We start from the raw sequence: 17,523 nt of genomic DNA, 5'->3' as shown, positions 1-17,523 counted from the left end.
TAATTTTCCATGTTTTAGTTACTTGTATTGTTACCAGACATGAGGTAGTAAGTACAGATGCAAAGGAGGCAGTACAGGGATCACATCTTCATGCAATTAACCTAACGTCTGAAGACTGGACCTTAGGCAGAAAAGAAAATCAGGACGATGACTTGAGAGCATCTTTTAGATGTCACACATCTGACAGGGACTGGCTTAAGTATTTTCATTGAACACCCTGTTTCCATCTTCTATGTGTTAGATTTCTCAACTTTCAAACACTTAGTCTCTTCCCAAGTAGTTTAAAAAAAAAAAAGTTGCATGAATAATTCTAGCTAATTAATAATGCCAGTAGCATTACCAAAACGAAGAACACATTTTGCTTCTCAAGACAGCCATCACCTCAATAATTTTATACCAATTTCTCACAAGCTGATAGCAAACAAGCATAAATAGTTGGCTTAGCTACAACAGGAAGAACTGGTGTTTTAGTCTGAAGAATTTTAAAGCAAGCCAAGTAATTGTATAAAATTTAAATTTTATGACCATGTTTGGACCTTTTTACATTAAACGCAATGGAAATGTTCATTTTTTCCCCAAAGGAAAAATTTCTGAATCATCACTATGTTGCACAGTAGAATAAAAATATGAATCCAGGTACTTATTCAAGTTTCTAAAGAATGCAAATAACAGATAAAATTTTACTTCCAAAATCTGAAGTCATCAACATGATTTTGTAGTACTGTATCACAGGCTTTACCTAAAAATTCAATATTCAGATAAAGATAGTCCCCTAGTCCCATTCTTTAAAAAGCCTCTGCCCCACCACAGCTTCCTGAGATCTGTGAAGAAACTGCAGTCTTGTGATCAAGCTTCATACGGTACTGGCAGTTTTGTACTTGTAAGGAAAAAATGGTGACTGATTTTATGTGTCAATCAGTTGTAGTCTGCTGATCTGATTAGAAGCCTTGACAAATGCCTGGTGGCGATTGCATATAACTGCCAAGCATATGGGAATAATACAGTAGCCCACCGTTTTGGGGTCAGCTCTTGTACAAGAATAAAGGAACAAAAACATCTGCAAGTAAGGTATCAGAAAAATAACTGTCCAAAACCAAAAAGGCAGGGAGAGTAATCGAGCTTTCAAGGAGTGTGTCCATGTGGTTCCTTCAAGGGGCTCCTCTGGGTGCTGTTGAATGTGTTCCAAGGCCAGCCTATTGTAAGTCTCGTTGATTTCAAAAACATAGTAAAATGCTGCTGCACTTGCTAACAGATACAATCCCACTCCAATCCATCCCATACGCTGACGGAAGTTCATCATTCTCCATGCTCTGTGCCTTTGAGTTAAAACAACAATAAGAACACAGTGAGGCTCTAGTAATGCTGTCATGTCAACTATCCCAAATGTACGTACTTTTTGTCCAATGAGCTCTAAAATACTCCCTAACACATTTGAGGTTTAAAATAACTAAGTTAAATTTACATCTATTAAGAAATATAAACATCTTACAGGTTGTTTTATGTAATAGTTATGCGGAAGTAAAGTTTCAGTATGAAGTGTGCTTTTTACTGAATCCCACAGATAAATAAATCACTAAATCTGGCTTAAATAGGTCCAGCACACGTTCCCTTAAATTGTAATTAAACTAGTTTCCTAAGGAACATTTCACTTCTATACTTCAAATACTTTCTGAATTAACAGTATTGCTTCAGACATGAAAACTTGGTTCTACAAGTCAAACCAATGTCGGAGCCCCCAAGTTAAGACAGCAACTCTTAAACACTTACAGTGGTCCCGAAAATCTTCCTGTTCCCACGGCAAGCGTTAAAGAGTCACTCAGCTCTGAATAATCGGGTGGCTTTGGCATTTCAGAGAAAGCCACCATAAAAGAAATCCCCGGGGTCACCGGCTGGGAGAATGGTGAGCACGGCCAGCCTGGAGCAAAAGCTAATTGTGATTAAGCACAGCGTGACTGCAGCCGGTCACGCGGCGGCCCGGCCCCTGTCGCCGTTGCCGGAGCCCCAGCCTGTGTCACTCGGCCCAGCCGGGAGGCTCCCCAGCCACCCTGGCCTCCCCTGCAGCCGGCCCCGCCCCCTGTCGCGCTGCAGCGCCCGCCGCCGCGACAGGGCTGCGCGGGCGGCGCCAGACCCGGGCCTCTCCGCCTTGCAGCGCCGGGAGCCCAGGGCCCGGCAGCGGCCACAGGCCGAGCCTGCAGAGCTGGGCAGGTCCCGGATCTCACCTCCTGTCCCGGTTGGGCCACCCGCCCGCCGTCCCGGATGCTGCCACAGTCGGAGCTTCCGGCTCGGGCCGGAAGCGCGCTTGCCCCGCCCCCTAAAGGCCCGCCCACTCGTGACGTCAGGGAGCCTCCGCCGCGGCACCGCCTCCCCAAGCGCGCCCGAAACAGCTCAGCTGGGACTCGGGGGAGGCTACGGAGGCGCCGGTTGTGGCGCTACCCTTCAGGTGGGTGGCAGTCTGGGCCTGGCCGCTTCAGCGCTCCTCAAAGCCTCTCCTCGTCGCTGCGCTCGCGGCTCTGATCGCCCCCGTCGTTCCTCGCCGCGGAGAGCACCGCAGCAACGGGCGGTCAGCCATCCCCCGGCGCGCCTCTGCGCAGTTCGGGTATCCCTCTAGAGTGTCCATCCGAGTGCAGGAGAAGCCGCTCTCCCGCCCCTCGGACCTGGCCGCCCGGGAAGCGTCGGAAGCAGGCCCTGGCGCCTCGGCCACCGGTGACGGACCCAGACATGACTACTAGATAACTGCGCGGGGAAGTGGGACCCCGCTGTCTGCTGCGGGTCGCCCGAGACCGGAGAGGGTAAGGTGGCTGCTTGCCGCAGTGCGGCCGGCCGCCGGCGCGGGTGCGCGGGGCTTCTCCGGGCTCGGGTTATTCATTTGCAACTTGAACTAACGTGACTACTTCATCTTCACTGCCCGTCGGAACTGCAGAAGTTGACGAGACTTAACTCGGTTACCGCGGAGGAATACTGTGAATTGCAGTGGCATCAGTGGCCGGGACAAATTGGAATTTAAATGTGTTGTTTTGGGCATCATGACGCTGAGGCTCTTAGAAGACTGGTGTAGGGGGATGGATGTAAACCCGCGGAAAGCGCTGTTGATTGCCGGCATCCCCCAGACCTGTAAAAGGCAGAAATTGAGGAGGCTCTGCGATCTGGTTTAGCTCCCTTGAGCGAGTACCGACTGCTCGGGAGGATGTTCCGGAGGGAAGAGAACAGGAATGCAGCCTTAATAGGACTTCCTGAGGAGACGAGTCATGCTCTGGTCCCTAAAGAGATACCCGGAAGCGGGGGTGCCTGGAGAGTAATCTTTAAGACCCCTGACCCATACAATGAATTTTTAAGCAGGTTACATGAATTCCTAGAGGGAGAGGGCGTGACATTGGGTGAGTTTACCGAGCTCTTGGGTATGGAAACGACCTTTTTGACCTAGACCAGGACATGATCCCAGAAGTGCGGGCTCCTATGTTGGCACAGGCATTAGATGAGGCTCTTCAGCCTGCCCTGCAACACCTGAAATACAAAAAGCTGAGAGTATTCTCAGGCAGTGATCCTCCAGAGCCAGAAAAAGAAGAGTTTGAATCCTGGCTGTTTCATGCCACTCAAATGGTGAAGACATGGCAGGTGTCAGATGCCGAAAAAAGAAGGTGATTGCTAGAGAGCCTTAGAGGCCCGGCATCTGATATCATTCGTGTCCTCAAGATAAACAAGCCTTTAATTACAGTCCCTGAATGCCTGCATGCTCTGGAGCAGGTATTTGGGGTTACCGATAATCCTAGGGTGTTGCGGGTCAAATATCTGACCACTTACCAGAACGATGAAAAAAAATTGTCTGCTTATGTACTAAGGTTGGAGCCTTCACTACAGAAACTGGTAGAGAGAGGAGCAGTTGAGCAAGAAGTTGTGAATCAGGCCCGCCTGGAGCAGGGCATTGCTGGAGCAGTCCACAGCACACCGCGCAGGAAGTTTGCTGTGTCAGAGGACGGCTCAGCCCCTGGCTTATTGCAGTTACTGACACTAATAAAGGATGAAGAGGCAGCTGAGGAGGAGGAGGAGGCCCTCCTCCAGGCTGGATTAGCGGGGCATTTCACCTGAATCTTGGGAAATCAGGAAGGGCTCTCTGGCAGTGAGCAGAGCATAAGGTAGAACAGTCTATATGCTCAGTGACAGACATTAACCAATCCCTATCTTGTGTTGCCAAGTAACTCATTTTTGTGCAGTTCTCAGTATAATCCTTTGTCATTTCTGTGCCCATTTAATGTCTCCTAAATGTGTCATTGACTAGAAGGATGTAGTTCTGCACTGGTATTTATATATTTAAATTCACCCTGTGAATTTTTTTTTTTATCACACACAGTTGTACAAAAAGTCTCATCACTACGCACGTGTGATACTCTGAGAGGACAGGCAAGGCTCAGGTGCACATGCTGATCTGATCTCGTTCAGATGTCAGCTTGTGTGATAATAGGTGCAAGTGTAGCTGTCAGATGTGATAATGTGTCATAGATAGTTCTGGGGTGTGTACGGCCCTACATTAATCATGAAGATCGTGAGCAGGGGTTAAGAGGTTATTTTCTGTGTGAGTCGGAATTTTATTGATTCTATGCCATCAAAACAAGAGGCAGAATTAAATGCTGCAGTTGGTCAGTTTGCAGCTGCTACCTCTAACCCCAGATTTCTGATGTGTGTCTCAAAGCACTGGTCAGTTTTCAGCTGCTGCCGCTAACCCCAGATTTCTGATGTGTGTCTCAAAGCATCTAGTTCTGAATATCATTTTAATAGGTTACAAAATTATAGATGTGAACTTATAAAATAAAGAAATGTGAATAAAATGACCTTTTTACCTAGTTTGTATCAAGGTTCCAAGGGAGATTTCACTTGAACAAAGGGTTCCAAAAGCATGAATCTGAAAACCACTGAACTTGCACAGTCTTAGTCCCTTGGACACTTTCCTCCTGGTGCCCAGGTGGGTAGGGAGTAGTTTTCTAAGTGAGAGTGCTGGCAGGACCTTCTCCTGAAGTACAATAGAGTGAAATGAGACTGTATAAATTAGTGCAAGTAGCAGGTTCAAAGGCATCAGGGCGTTGAATCTGGAGGGTGAAAAGAAAGACAGGAACATTGCATACCTCTGCACGGCAGACTGGACTAAATGTTCCATGTACTTCCTCACTTAATCCTCTTAAAAATCCTGCAATATAAGAAAACAACTAGTTTCAGAATTCTGTCATCTGCCTTACGGCAAGGCCAATGTTCTTTCCATTGCTAAGAAAGAGAAGCAATCCTAAGGGTGTCTGGACCCAGCCTCACAAGGGAAGCAGGGCAGATTGTTAACAACATTTAATAAATGAACTGTTAGTATGCGTTAGTGTGGACTACATCTTAATCACTACTGCAAACTGGACACTAAGAAGTGGGGAGTATGAGAACCTGTAAGACCCACAGGCAGCAGGGAGAGTGGACATGGGTTAGTGATTTGGTCTCTAAAAAAAAGAGTGAAAGCATGAAGAAAAAATGAAAATTGCTGAAAGATCAGACTGAAAGTCTTTATCTTTAATAAAAAATACCCCCAAAGAACCAATTCTGGGATATACGTTTTTGGTTTAGATTTGAAGGCATAGTATAATGTTTCTGTTAAGACTAAATGTCATGGTTTCGTTATTTATAAGTTCCCATAAGTTCTCACACTATGGAAGGTTAAATACACATCAAACCATCATGTTGTACCCCTTAAATGTATATAATTTTAACTTCTCAGTTACACTTCGATAAAGGTGAGGAAAGAGAAGCTGAATACTAGATGACATATGGATAAATCCAAAGGTGTAATTCCGATCTTGTTTATATGCGTATAGTCATTTATTTGCCACCTTAGTAGTAAGAAGTGTTATTAGCTGCATTTTGCTGATAAACAGACACTGTGAATGTGTGCACACATGGGTGTTAATAAATGTTGCACCTCGAGGCTTCCCTGGTGGCACAGTGGTTAAGAATCCGCCTGCCAGTGCAGGGGACACAGGTTTGAGCCCTGGTCTGGGAAGATCCCACATGCCTCGGAGCAACTAAGCCCGTGCGAACCACAACTACTGAGCTTGCGCTCTAGAGCCCGGGACCCACAACTACTGAAGCCTGCGCGCCTAGAGCCCGAGAGCCCGTGCTCCACAACAAGAGAAGCCACCACAATGAGAAGCCCGCGCACTGCAACAAAGAGTAGCCCCCGCTCACCGCAACTAGAGAAAGCCTGTGCGCAGCAACGAAAACCCAACACAGCCAAAAAAAATTAATTAACTAGAAAAAAAATGTTGCACCTCTCCTGTATGTGAGGCACGGAGATGGGGGGTGGGCAGGGGGAGTAGATTGTATAATTAAATTTAGGTTATAAGCCCTGCCATGTCAACAATAATAGCTGACACTGAGCACTTGCTATGGAATAAGCGCTGAGCACCACTGAATGCATTTGGTCCTCCAACAATAGTAAGAAGCAAGGCCTTTTGTTTTCCCATTTTACAGATGAAACCGTGGCACAGAGATGTTAAGTTACTTGCCCAGGATTTCCTAACTAAATCCTTCCAGGGTCAGGATTTATACTCAGGCCATCTATTTCCAGGGTCCTTGCTATTAATCTACTCTATGCTGCTTTGTTAAATTCTGTGAAAAACACCATCATTTCCTCCCTTTTCTGGATGAGAGGATTGAGGAGCAAAGATTCAGTGCCCCGGGGGCGCGGGAGGCACATAGTCCGACTCCAGAGAGCTTTTCTTAAGGTGTTCTGACATATGCATCTGGTAAACACAACATAATTGTAAAACATGGCAGTTATGTTTATGTAATCAGGTGAAGTAATAAAACATATGTTCTTTATAAGCTATGTTTCAAAAATGTAAATGACAAACAGATCACTAAAATACCAGTTGTGTTGGGATGATGGGACTATAAGGGTAATTTAGTTTTATTTCCTAAATGTGTTGTTTTTTTATATTAAAAATAAATATGCAGAAGAAGTGCTCATAAAGCAAAAATCAGTTGGCACATCAAAGGAACACAGGAGCAAGCCTGAAAGAGCTCCCACTGGCGAAAGCGACAATTAATTTGAGGAACAAAATAAATAGCGTAGTATTGGGTTATAACCCAAAGTATAAAATAAGTATCCATGAGTTCATTATGATATAAGTAAATGTGGGAGAAGAGTCTAGTTTTCCTTACAGAAGAATTTCAAATCATTAGTGTGGCTATTTCCCCCTTTAGGAGTTGGAGTTTATTCCTGTCCCCCTTTAAGTGTGGGCTGAATTCAGACATAGAATATGGAAAGGAAAAATAGTAACTTTTCAGTGAACAAACGTGGCAAGGACTACCTTGCTAAGACAAGGTTAATATCAGTGATCAGTCAAGTTGATGGCACGTATTCCTGATAACGATGCAATGACAAGGGCACTTTATTTCCTCAGAACCCATAACCCAGTCTAGTTACGAGAAAAACACCAGACAAACCCACATGGAGGGACATTCTACAAAATACCTAACCAACACTCCTCAAAACTGTCAAGATCATGAAAAACAAGACTGAGAAACTGTCACAGACCACAGGAGAGTAAGGAGACCTGGTGACTAAATGTAATGTGGTATTCTGGCAGGGATTTTGGAACAAAAGACCTTAATAGAGAAATGAAATCCGAATATGGTCTAGAGTTTAGTTAATGGTAACATATCATTGTTAGCTTCTTGGAGGTGACAAATTACTAAGGTAATGAAAGATGTTAGGGGCTTCCCTGGTGGCGTAGTTAAGAATCCGCCTGCCAATGCAGGAGACATGGGTTCGAGCCCTAGTCCGGGAAGATCCCACATGCCACGGAGCAACTAAGCCCATGAGCCACAACTACTGAGCCTGCACTCTAGAGCCCACGAGCCACAACTACTGAGCCCGTGTGCCACAACTACTGAAGCCCACGCACCTAGAGCCCAAGCTCTACAACAAGACAAGCCTCTGCAATGAGAAGCCTGTGCACCGCAACAAAGAGTAGCCTCCGCTTGCCACAACTAGAGAAAGCCTGCATGCAGCAACGAAGACCCAACGCAGCCAAAAATAAATAAATTAATAAATAAACTTAAAAAAAAATCTTTAAAGATGTTAATAGGGGAAACTACGTGAGTATACACAAACTCTGTACTGAGAAAGACAAATACCATATGATGTTGCTTATATGTGGAATCTAAAAAAAAAAAAAAAAGATACAAATGAACTTATTTACAAAACTGAAACAGACTCACAGACTTAGAGAATGAATTTATGGTTACCAGAGGGGAAGGGTGGCGGGGAGGGATAGTTAGGGAGTTTGGGATTGATATGTACACACTGCTGTATGTAAAATGGATAACCAACAAGGACCTACTATACAGCACAGGGAAAAAAATACCAATAGCCAAAAGACATCAACAGCTATTTGGCTGCTCTAGTAATCAAAGAAATGCAAATAAAAATGATAAAATTCTAAAAAAGAACAAACAAAAACTCTCTGCACTATCTTTGTAACTTTTCTGTAAGTATAAAACTATTCTAAAATAAGATGTTCGTTGAAATATATACACAGATACTTAAGCATACATACGTACGCAAGCAGATAACAAATGGCCTTGGAATTAAGTCACTAGGGAGTGAGTAACTGGAGTGCCGGCCCTTCCCCAAAATGGTTATTCATCTAAACACCACCAGGTGGCGGTAAGCACTCAGGTTAGGCCTTAGCCAGACCAAAGCGGGGAAAGGGATTATTTCTTATGTAAGTGTCGTCATACCTGCCCCCTCAAAGACTGGAACATTTCCCAAGTCTTTTTAAAATTTTATTTATTTATTTTTGGCTGCATTGGATCTTCATTGCTGTGCGCGGGCTTTCTCTAGTCACGGCAAGCGGTGGCTTCTCTTGTGGAGCATGGGCTGTAGGCACGCGAGCTTCAGTAGTTGTGGCTCGCGGGCTCTAGAGCACAGGCTCAATAGTTGTGGTGCATGGGCTTAGTTGCTCCACGGCGTGTGGGATCTTCCCGGACCAGGACTCGAACACCATGTCTCCTGAATTGGCAGGCGGATTCTTAACCACTGCGTCACCACGTAAGTTCTCTCAAGCCTTTATGTGGAAAAATATTTAAATACTCAATCTGAAACAGTGACTTCCTCTCTAGGTCCATGACACTTCTAGAATCTTTTTTTTTTTAAATTGAAGTATAGTTGATTTACAATGTTGTGTTAATTTCTGCTGTACAGCAAAGTGATTCAGTTATATATATATATACACACACACACACATATATATACACATTCTTTTTTAATATTCTTTTCCATTTGGTTTATCACAGGACTTTTTTCTTTTTTTTTGGCTGTGCCGTGCGGCTTGCAGGATCTTAGTTCCCTGACCAGGGATTGAACCTGGGCCACCGCAGTGAAATTGCCAAGTCTAACCACTGGACCGCCAGGGAATCCCCTATCACAGAATATTGAATATAGTTCCCTGTGCTATACGGTAAGACCTTATTGTTTATAGAATCTTCTAACTACCTTGGCAGAGAGGCCTGGCCATGACAAAGGGACTGATCCATCTGTGCAAATGAAGAACATCCTTAGCGATTCCACTGCACTCCCAGCACATTTCACAAAATTGGAAACTAGATGATTTTAGAGATCAGCTTCTGGAAGTCTCTTATTTTATTTTATTTTTTAAAATATTTATTTATTTATTTATTTGGTTGTGCCAGGTCTTAGTTGCAGCAGGCGTGATCCTTAGTTGTGGCAGGTGGGCTATTAATTGCGGCATGCATGTGGGATCTAGTTCCTTGAGCAGGGATCAAACCCAGGCCCCCTGCATTGGGAGCATGGAGTCTTAACCACTGTGCCACCAGGGAAGTCCCTTGACAGTACTAATCTTTAGCTATCATAGGTTTCCCATACACTCTCCTGCCTCTGCTGGTAAGCAAGCCTAACTCTGCTTTCAGAGGTGTTAGTTTTCTTATGTGCATGTGGGTTACCATATAAACTGGACCAGTATGTTAAATAATTCAGTGTAAAGTAGGGCTGTAAGTCTCTTAGTCCCCACCCTGAGGGGTGGGTTGGGAGTCGCAGGGGTGGGGTCTAGAATGATAGAATATTGCCCATGAGGCAAATGAGGCTCAGAGAAGGTGACTGGTTTGCTCAGGGAACACAGCTAGTTAGTGGCAGAGCCCAAACTTGAACCCAAATCTGAGCCTGCCTCTGGCTTGCACTATGACCTGAAGTAAAGGCACTTAATTCCTCTTGGACTTCAGTTTACTTTCCTACAAACTCTATGATCCCTTATAACTCTAAAACTGTGTGACTCAAAAGATCTTCTAATTATCTTTATTTGAATATCCTTAATGTAAAAACTGACTCTTCGTTGTGGTGCGTGGACTTCTCATTGCGGTGGCTTCTCTTGTTGCGGAGCACCAGCTCTAGGCACGCGGGCTTCAGTAGTTGTGGCACAGGGCCTCAGAAGCTGTGGCTCACGGGCTCTAGAGCTCAGGTTCAGTAGTTGTGGCTCACGGGCTCTAGAGCACAGGCTCAGTAGTTGTGGCGCACAGGCTTAGTTGCTCCATGGCATGTGGGATCTTCCGGACTGGGGCTCGAACCCGTGTCCCCTGCATTGGCAGGTGGATTCTTAACCACTGCACCACCCAGGAAGTCCCTGACTCTAAATTCTTAACACGCCTAATATTTGTCACTTAACATGTGTTCCCAAATATTATCAGGATATCTTTTGGTAAGTGTACTAACTCCCTAACTAGGTTCTGTGTTTTCCCTGATATCAAGGTGTATTTTATCCCCATATAAGCCCAACACGGTGTTTCTCACTTGGAAGGTAATAAATATTTCTTAATTAATCAGTAGTGCTGTGATGTAATAATATATATAATGATAATTATATGCATAGATATAATATATAATGATATATAATAATTATGATATATAATTATTATATATTATATGATATATAATATACTATCATGGCTATCATTTGTTAAGCTCTTCCTATGTTGCAGGCATGGTGCCGAATGCTTTACATATATTACCTTATTTAATTCTGACCACAACCTTTGTCGGTATATTTCTATCACTAATTTCAAAGAAGCAAACAGACTTTTGGATAAGTAAAGTGGCTTGCCCAGAGTCACACAGCTAGAAGCTACCAAGATCCGTCTGTCCTAGAGCTAGTACCTTAACCACTGTGCCAGACAGCCTCCAAGAGTATCTTGGCTCTGAACCAAACTAGCACAACTTCAAGAGTGGGTATGAGAACATGAATATAATCACTGGTAAACCAGGTTCTGACTATATAACCTGAAACCCTATCCGTCACCACTCCCTTCTCTCTTCCTCCAAAATAAATAATAATAATACAACCCAGCTTAGGCTGCAGAGGAGACAATAGTTAGCTACCACCCCACAACCATTAACTCTCCCCCCTTTGTATCCAAAGCCAGATTTGTTCACCCACTTCACAGAACTGTGAATTTCAGGTGAAACCTAGCCTTTCCCTGGCCCCTGCAGGGAGTAGGGGTGGTAAATCCTGGTTAGTTTAAGATGATTCAGTACCCTTTGCCAAACTGCTTGTTTTGGGCGTGGGCAAATAATGCAATTCTATCCACTGAAATATGAGCAGCTCTTTTTTCATCTTTATTTATGTGAGCATGACTCTGGTGCCAGACTACCTCAAATAAGATTCCAGCTTCACCATTTTCTAACTCTATGGCTTTGGGAAAGTTTATTAACCCTTTCTGGACTTCAGTGTCTTCAACTGAAAATGGGAGTGATTACAGCACTTGCAGAGTCATTGTGAAGACCAAATGAATTCATAATGTAAAGTGCAGAGAACTGTACCTGCTGCACAGTAAGTTCTCAACAAACAGCTATTGTATTTGTTCTCTGTTCCTGCACAACTAATTGCCCCCAAATTTAGAGGCTGAAAACCAACAGTTGATCCCTGGATCAAAAATCTGGGAGCGACTTAACTGGGAGGTTCTGGCTCTCTGACAGAGGTGTCAGCCAGGGCTGTGGCCGTCGCTTAGGAAATCTTCCAAGCTCACCCACGGAGGCCTCGCCACACGGCTGCATTGTGATACGGCAGCTGACTTCCACCATTTCCACCAGAAGCAAGCAATCCAAGAGAGATTGAGAGAACACGCAAGATGGAAGCCACAGTCTTTTTATAATCTTATCAAAAGTGACATCCCATTACTTCTGCCATATTCTACTCATTAGCAGCAAGTCAATAAATCTAGCCCGTTCTCAAGGAGAGGAGATTGCACAAAAGTGTGAATTCCAGGAGGTGAGAATACTGGGGGCCAAGGCATAGGCTATGGCAGCTACTGGTTGTTTGTTTGTTTTACAAAGTCTATATTTTTGTTACTTCTACTTTGTATTTACCCTTTTTTTTAAAAAAATAAGAGCCTCTTTTCTGTTTTTTGGTTTTTTTAAAAAATTAATTAATTAATGGTTGTGTTGGGTCTTCGTTTCTGTGCGAGGGCTTTCTCTAGTTGTGGCGAGCGGGGGCCACTCTTCATCGCGGTGCGCAGGCCTCTCACTATCGCGGCCTCTCTTGTTGCGGAGAACAGGCTCCAGACGCGCAGGCTCAGTAGTTGTGGCTCACGGGCCTAGTTGCTCCGCGGCATGTGGGATCTTCCCAGACCAGGGCTCGAACCTGTGTCCCCTGCATTGGCAGGTAGATTCTCAACCACTGCGCCACGAGGGAAGCCCCTATTTACCCTTTAAATGATCAAATTCCTCTATTAGATCCAGGTTAAAAGAAAAATAATCCTCCATTACATTCCTTTTCTCTAATTTAACTCTTTCATGGATCAGAGTAAGAAACACAGATTTGTTCTTTGTCCCTTCTAAAGGCTGCCGTGGGCCCTCTTAGGTTTTACAACCAGCATATGTTCAGCTTTTTAGAGTTACAGGCATAATTACCTCCTCAGTCTCTCTCTGCTCCAAGGAGTAAATGTCCAGCTGCTTCCTAGTTTCTGATTCCCTTCTGATTTCAACTCCTTCCCTTTTGACTGCCCTTTAGGGAGAAGCAATAACCCCCAGGGCCCCTGACACTCCCATCCTCTGGGGAGCGGGGAGAAGACTTACCTTGTCCCAACCAGCTCTGGCTTCTCAGAAACTATTCCTTCAGTATGCAACAAAAGCTTTTAAACTGTGCATTCCTTTGTGGGGCGGGGGGATAAATTGGGAGGTTGGGATTGACACATACACACTACTATATATAAAATAGATAACTAATAAGAACCTGCTGTATACCACAGGGAACTCTACTCAATACTCTGTAATGACCCATATGGGAAAGTAATCTAAAAAAGAGTGGATACATGTATATGTATTACTGATTCGCTTTGCTGTACACCTGAAACTAATACAACATTGTAAAGTAATTATACTCCAATAAAAATTAATTTAAAAATAATAAATAAAATGTACATTCCTTTAATCTAATGTATTCCATTTATAGAAATGTATCCCAAGATACTAAGTAAGAATGGCCACAAAGGGACTTCCCTGGTGGTCCAGTGGTAAAGAATTCAACTTCCAATGCAGGGGACGGGGGTTTAGTCCCTGGTGGGGGAACTGAGATCCCACATGCCGCAGGGGAACTAAGATCCCACATGCCGCAGGGCAACTAAGCCCGGGAGCCGCAGCTACTGAGCCCACACACTCTGGAGCCCGTGCGCCACAACTAGAGAGAAGCCCACGTGCTGCAACGAAGATCCCGCGTGTCGCAACTAAGACGCGACGCAGCCAAAAAAAAAAAAAAAAAAAAAAAAAGGCTACAAAGAATGGGCTAAAAGAGTTTTCCATTGCAATATTTTTTAATCATTGTGAAAAAAAATTGGAAACTAAGTGCCCAATAATAAGTGATAGGCTGAATAAATTATGCCATGCCCAAACGGCTATAAAATCTGCAGTGGTTAAAACAAAATTATGCTGGGTGAAACCATATGCAATCACTGTTTCTGTAGTTCAAAACTGAATTTTGGTAATTCCATATGGTTCAGCCTAATAGAAGGATATTTTTTGGTATACAAATAGATCTACAACCTACTATTGAGTGAAAAAAGTCGAGTACAACGGTATTTATGGAACAATCTATTTCTGTGTTGACAAACACATAAATATATTTGTAAAGAAGAAAATCTGGCAAAGCATACATCAGAATGTTAACAGTAGTTATCTTTGGGTGGCAGAATTATGTGCAATTTTATCCTTTTCTTAAAAAATGAAGTTTCTGCTTTGTTCCAATGAATACTTCCTATTGGTGTAATGTTTACACATTCTTAAATAAGTAAAAGAAAACCCAAAAAAGCATAAGAGATAAACTCCAAAAGGCCAACGCTATTCTCTCATTTTTTCATAGTAACTGGTAATGCGTTAAGCCAAGCAGAGGCTAAGCAACTTCTCCGCAGCGAGCAGGTGTGCGAGTCCCAGCCAGCCGGAGGGGATTCCTCTAGTGCTGGGAGACTGGCCAAGCAAGGGATGCTCAAGACAGGCTTTTTCTCTCAGTGACTTGGATTTGGGTTTAGTTGAGAGCAGAGCGACTGAAGAAATGTGCAGGTCCCCCAGGACCTCTGTGCTCGACTCCGAGTTTGCTCTCTCTTTTTCTGGCAGTAGCCCCAGTTTTGTTTGGGGATTTTCTCTGCCGTAGCTTAGCCGTAGTTTAGGGGTGGATGCGTGACCCAGACCTGAACTAATCAGCGAGTCACATTCGTGCAAGGTGAGCACGTGACCTGAGCGAAGCCGCAGCAAGATGAACTCCATCTCCTCAGCGCCCTCTGCCAGCCTTTCTGTTGAAAATTTTTTTTCTTTTTCTTTTCTTTTCTTTTAAAAATTAATTTTTTAAATTGACCTATGGTTGGTTTACAATGTGGTGTCTGTTGAATTTTAAATTCAGTTATAGCGTTACTTCTCACTCATCCATGTTGTGTGATTATTCCATTTTTATTGATTTTCTGTCCTAATTTCATGGCTGTATTACTTTTACTACCAATGATCTATTACTGCCTAACTAATTACCTTAAAACTTAGACAACAAAAATCACTTATTATCTCTCACAGTTTTCTTGGGTCAGGAATTCAGACAGGGCTGAGCAGGGATGGCTTGTCTCTGTTACATGATGTCTGGGGCCTCAGCTAGAAGACTCTGAGGCAAGGGACCTAGAATCATCTGAAGTCTTATCACTCCCTTGTCTGGCCATTGATGCTGGGGCCAGCTCAGGGCCAGCTGGGGAAGGGTGGATGTTGCCTGCCAGAAGACAGGATTTTGTCTGCCGGGCCTTTCCATGTGGCCTGGGCTTCCTCACAACATAGTGGTTGGGTTCCCAGGGGAAATATCCCCAGCTGTCAGGCAGAGGCTGTATCCTTTTTTTTTTTTTAATGCTATTCTTGTCTGCTTACATTCTTTTTATGTATGTATGTATGTATGTATGTATGTATGTATGTATGGCTGTGTTGGGTCTTCGTTTCTGTGCGAGGGCTTTCTCTAGTTGTGGCAAGCGGGGGCCACTCTTCATCGCGGTGCGGGGGCCACTCTTCATCGCGGTGCGCAGGCCTCTCACTATCGCCGCGTCTCTTGTTGCGGAGCACAGGCTCCAGACGCGCAGGCTCAGTAATTGTGGCTCACGGGCCGAGTTGCTCCGCGGCATGTGGGATCTTCCAGACCAGGGCTTGAACCCGCGTCCCCTGCACTGGCAGGCAGATTCTCAACCACTGCGCCACCAGGGAAGCCCGAGGCTGTATCCTTTTTATGACCCAGCCCCAGAAGTCCAACAGCATCCCTTCTGCTGGACTCACCAGTTACTGGCTGGGCAGTCAAGACCCTTCCACCACCCAGATTGAAGGATTTAAGGAAAAGGCATAGATCCCACTCCATTCCCATTGTGAAAAGAGGATGTGGAATGGGATAAATATATAATTGGAAAGTGCAGTCTGTCTCAATGGCTCATTATCCTTCATTGTCCTTCAGGATTTTTATTCCAGTTTGTTTGGTTTGTTTGAGTTTGAGTTTATATTTTTAGTTTTCTACTGTTCCCTACCTTATTCCTGTTTCCCCCAATCAGATCCATCCTGTGTGAGGACCTGGGAAATGCTGTCCTGAGGCCCTCACATGGGTGGAAGCCACCAGGGGCTGCATCTTATGATGTTTATGGGCAGCCCTGCATCCTAGTTTTTTTCTTCTGTTTGTTTTATTCTCTTTTGTGTTGGAAGCTTTTCTCAAATGAGTCTGAGAAAATGTGTGGTGGGTTCTCAATTGTGCAATGCTCCTTAGCTGTCAAGTCTCATCTCAAAGTGGGGCACTGAAAACCTGATTTTAAGCGCTGTTTTCATGGGTGGGACTTGAGGCTTCACCACAGGGTTCTGGGATAGCAGCCCAGCTTCTTGGTTGGGGGAACCCCCAAATGTCAGTAGCTAAAGGCCTTTTCTCTCTGACCAGTTTCTCCAGGGAACGATCCTTAAATTTCCTGCCCAAGGGGGATGAGCCTGACTACTTACATTGCAGGAGTCAGATGGGATACGGAGGCCCTGCATCTCCTGCTGGGAATGCGGACCCTCATTACTATCCAGGTTTTCCATCACGAGCCTCACTTCACCCTACATTGTGTCTGGCATCCCTGAGTCAGGAGCATCTCTGGTTCAAATTCAACTTGTCCAGAGAATAAACCTCCATCTCCTGCCAAGGTGGGGCAGCACAGGTTAAGGTCGGGCTCCGGGTGTCCTACTGTTCCTTTATCTGATTTTCAGCCAAATTGTCTGAATGTTTCCCGTGGCTGCTCTAGCAAATTACCACAAACTTGGTGGCTTAAAACAACAGAAATTTATTCTCTCACAAGCCAAGAGTCCAGAAGTACAAAATCAGTTTCATTGGTCCAAAATCAAAGGGTCAGCAGGCTACCCTCCCTCCGGAGGCTCTAGGATAGAATCCATTCCTTGCCTCCTGAGGTGTGCTGGTTGCTGGCATTCCTTGGCTTGTGGTCACATCATTCCAGTCTTTAAGGACACCATCTTTAAATGTCTCCGTCTTCATATGGCCTTCTCCTCTGTGTCTGCGTCAAATCCCTCTCTGCTTCCTCTTATGATTACATCTGTGATTACCTTTAAGGCCACCTGGATAATCCAGGATAATCTCTCCATCTTAAGATCCTTAATTTAGTCACATCTGCAAAGACCCTTTTCTCCAAGTAAGGCAACATTCGCAGGTTCCAGCAATTAGGACCTGATATCTTTGGGGGCCGTTATTCAACCTGCTACACCCTGTCTTCAGTCCCATGTCCTTACAGTGCCTGCTTCTGTCCCTGGTGCCTTTAATGTCTTTGGAATTTCTGGGAGGGGTGAAGATTTGCTTTGCATTGCCTGCCCCCCTGCAGGGACTTCCTCTTCCTCTGTACCTTCCTCTGCTCTTGTAGGTCAGTACCATTCCTTCAATATTTGTCCTTATTCCAAAAAATGTGTTGATGTCTTGCTGTGGTCTGAATGTTTGTGTCCCTCCAAAA

At 44.5% G+C, this 17,523-nt stretch overlaps 2 protein-coding genes across 3 annotated transcripts; one reads left to right on the top strand and one right to left on the bottom strand.

Annotated features, from left to right (window-relative positions):
- LYSET (lysosomal enzyme trafficking factor) lies at window positions 1-2,279 on the bottom strand. Of its 2 annotated transcripts, XM_057539166.1 has the most exons (3): window positions 2,220-2,279; window positions 1,768-1,915; window positions 1-1,316 (listed from the first exon to the last, which is right to left on the bottom strand). In XM_057539166.1, the coding sequence occupies exons 2-3, from the start codon at window positions 1,863-1,865 to the stop codon at window positions 905-907; spliced, it is 510 nt and encodes a 169-aa protein (XP_057395149.1). In that variant the 5' UTR covers window positions 1,866-1,915; window positions 2,220-2,279; the 3' UTR covers window positions 1-904. The 2 variants fall into 2 exon arrangements, with proteins under 2 accessions (XP_057395149.1, XP_057395150.1); XM_057539167.1 differs by lacking the exon at window positions 1,768-1,915 and having other exon boundaries at window positions 2,220-2,276.
- An 82-nt stretch (window positions 2,280-2,361) lies between these two features.
- Window positions 2,362-5,911, top strand: MOAP1 (modulator of apoptosis 1). Its single transcript, XM_007198444.3, is given in 3 exon segments — window positions 2,362-3,114; window positions 3,117-3,380; window positions 3,383-5,911. Coding segments are annotated over 3 exon segments (1,056 nt in total). The 5' UTR covers window positions 2,362-3,023; the 3' UTR covers window positions 4,084-5,911.
- Window positions 5,912-17,523: the final 11,612 nt, after the last annotated feature.

Source organism: Balaenoptera acutorostrata (genome assembly GCF_949987535.1).
Source record: "Balaenoptera acutorostrata chromosome 3 unlocalized genomic scaffold, mBalAcu1.1 SUPER_3_unloc_1, whole genome shotgun sequence".
Taxonomy (NCBI): Eukaryota; Metazoa; Chordata; class Mammalia; order Artiodactyla; family Balaenopteridae; genus Balaenoptera; species Balaenoptera acutorostrata.
This window is presented reverse-complemented; position numbering and strand designations above follow the sequence as displayed.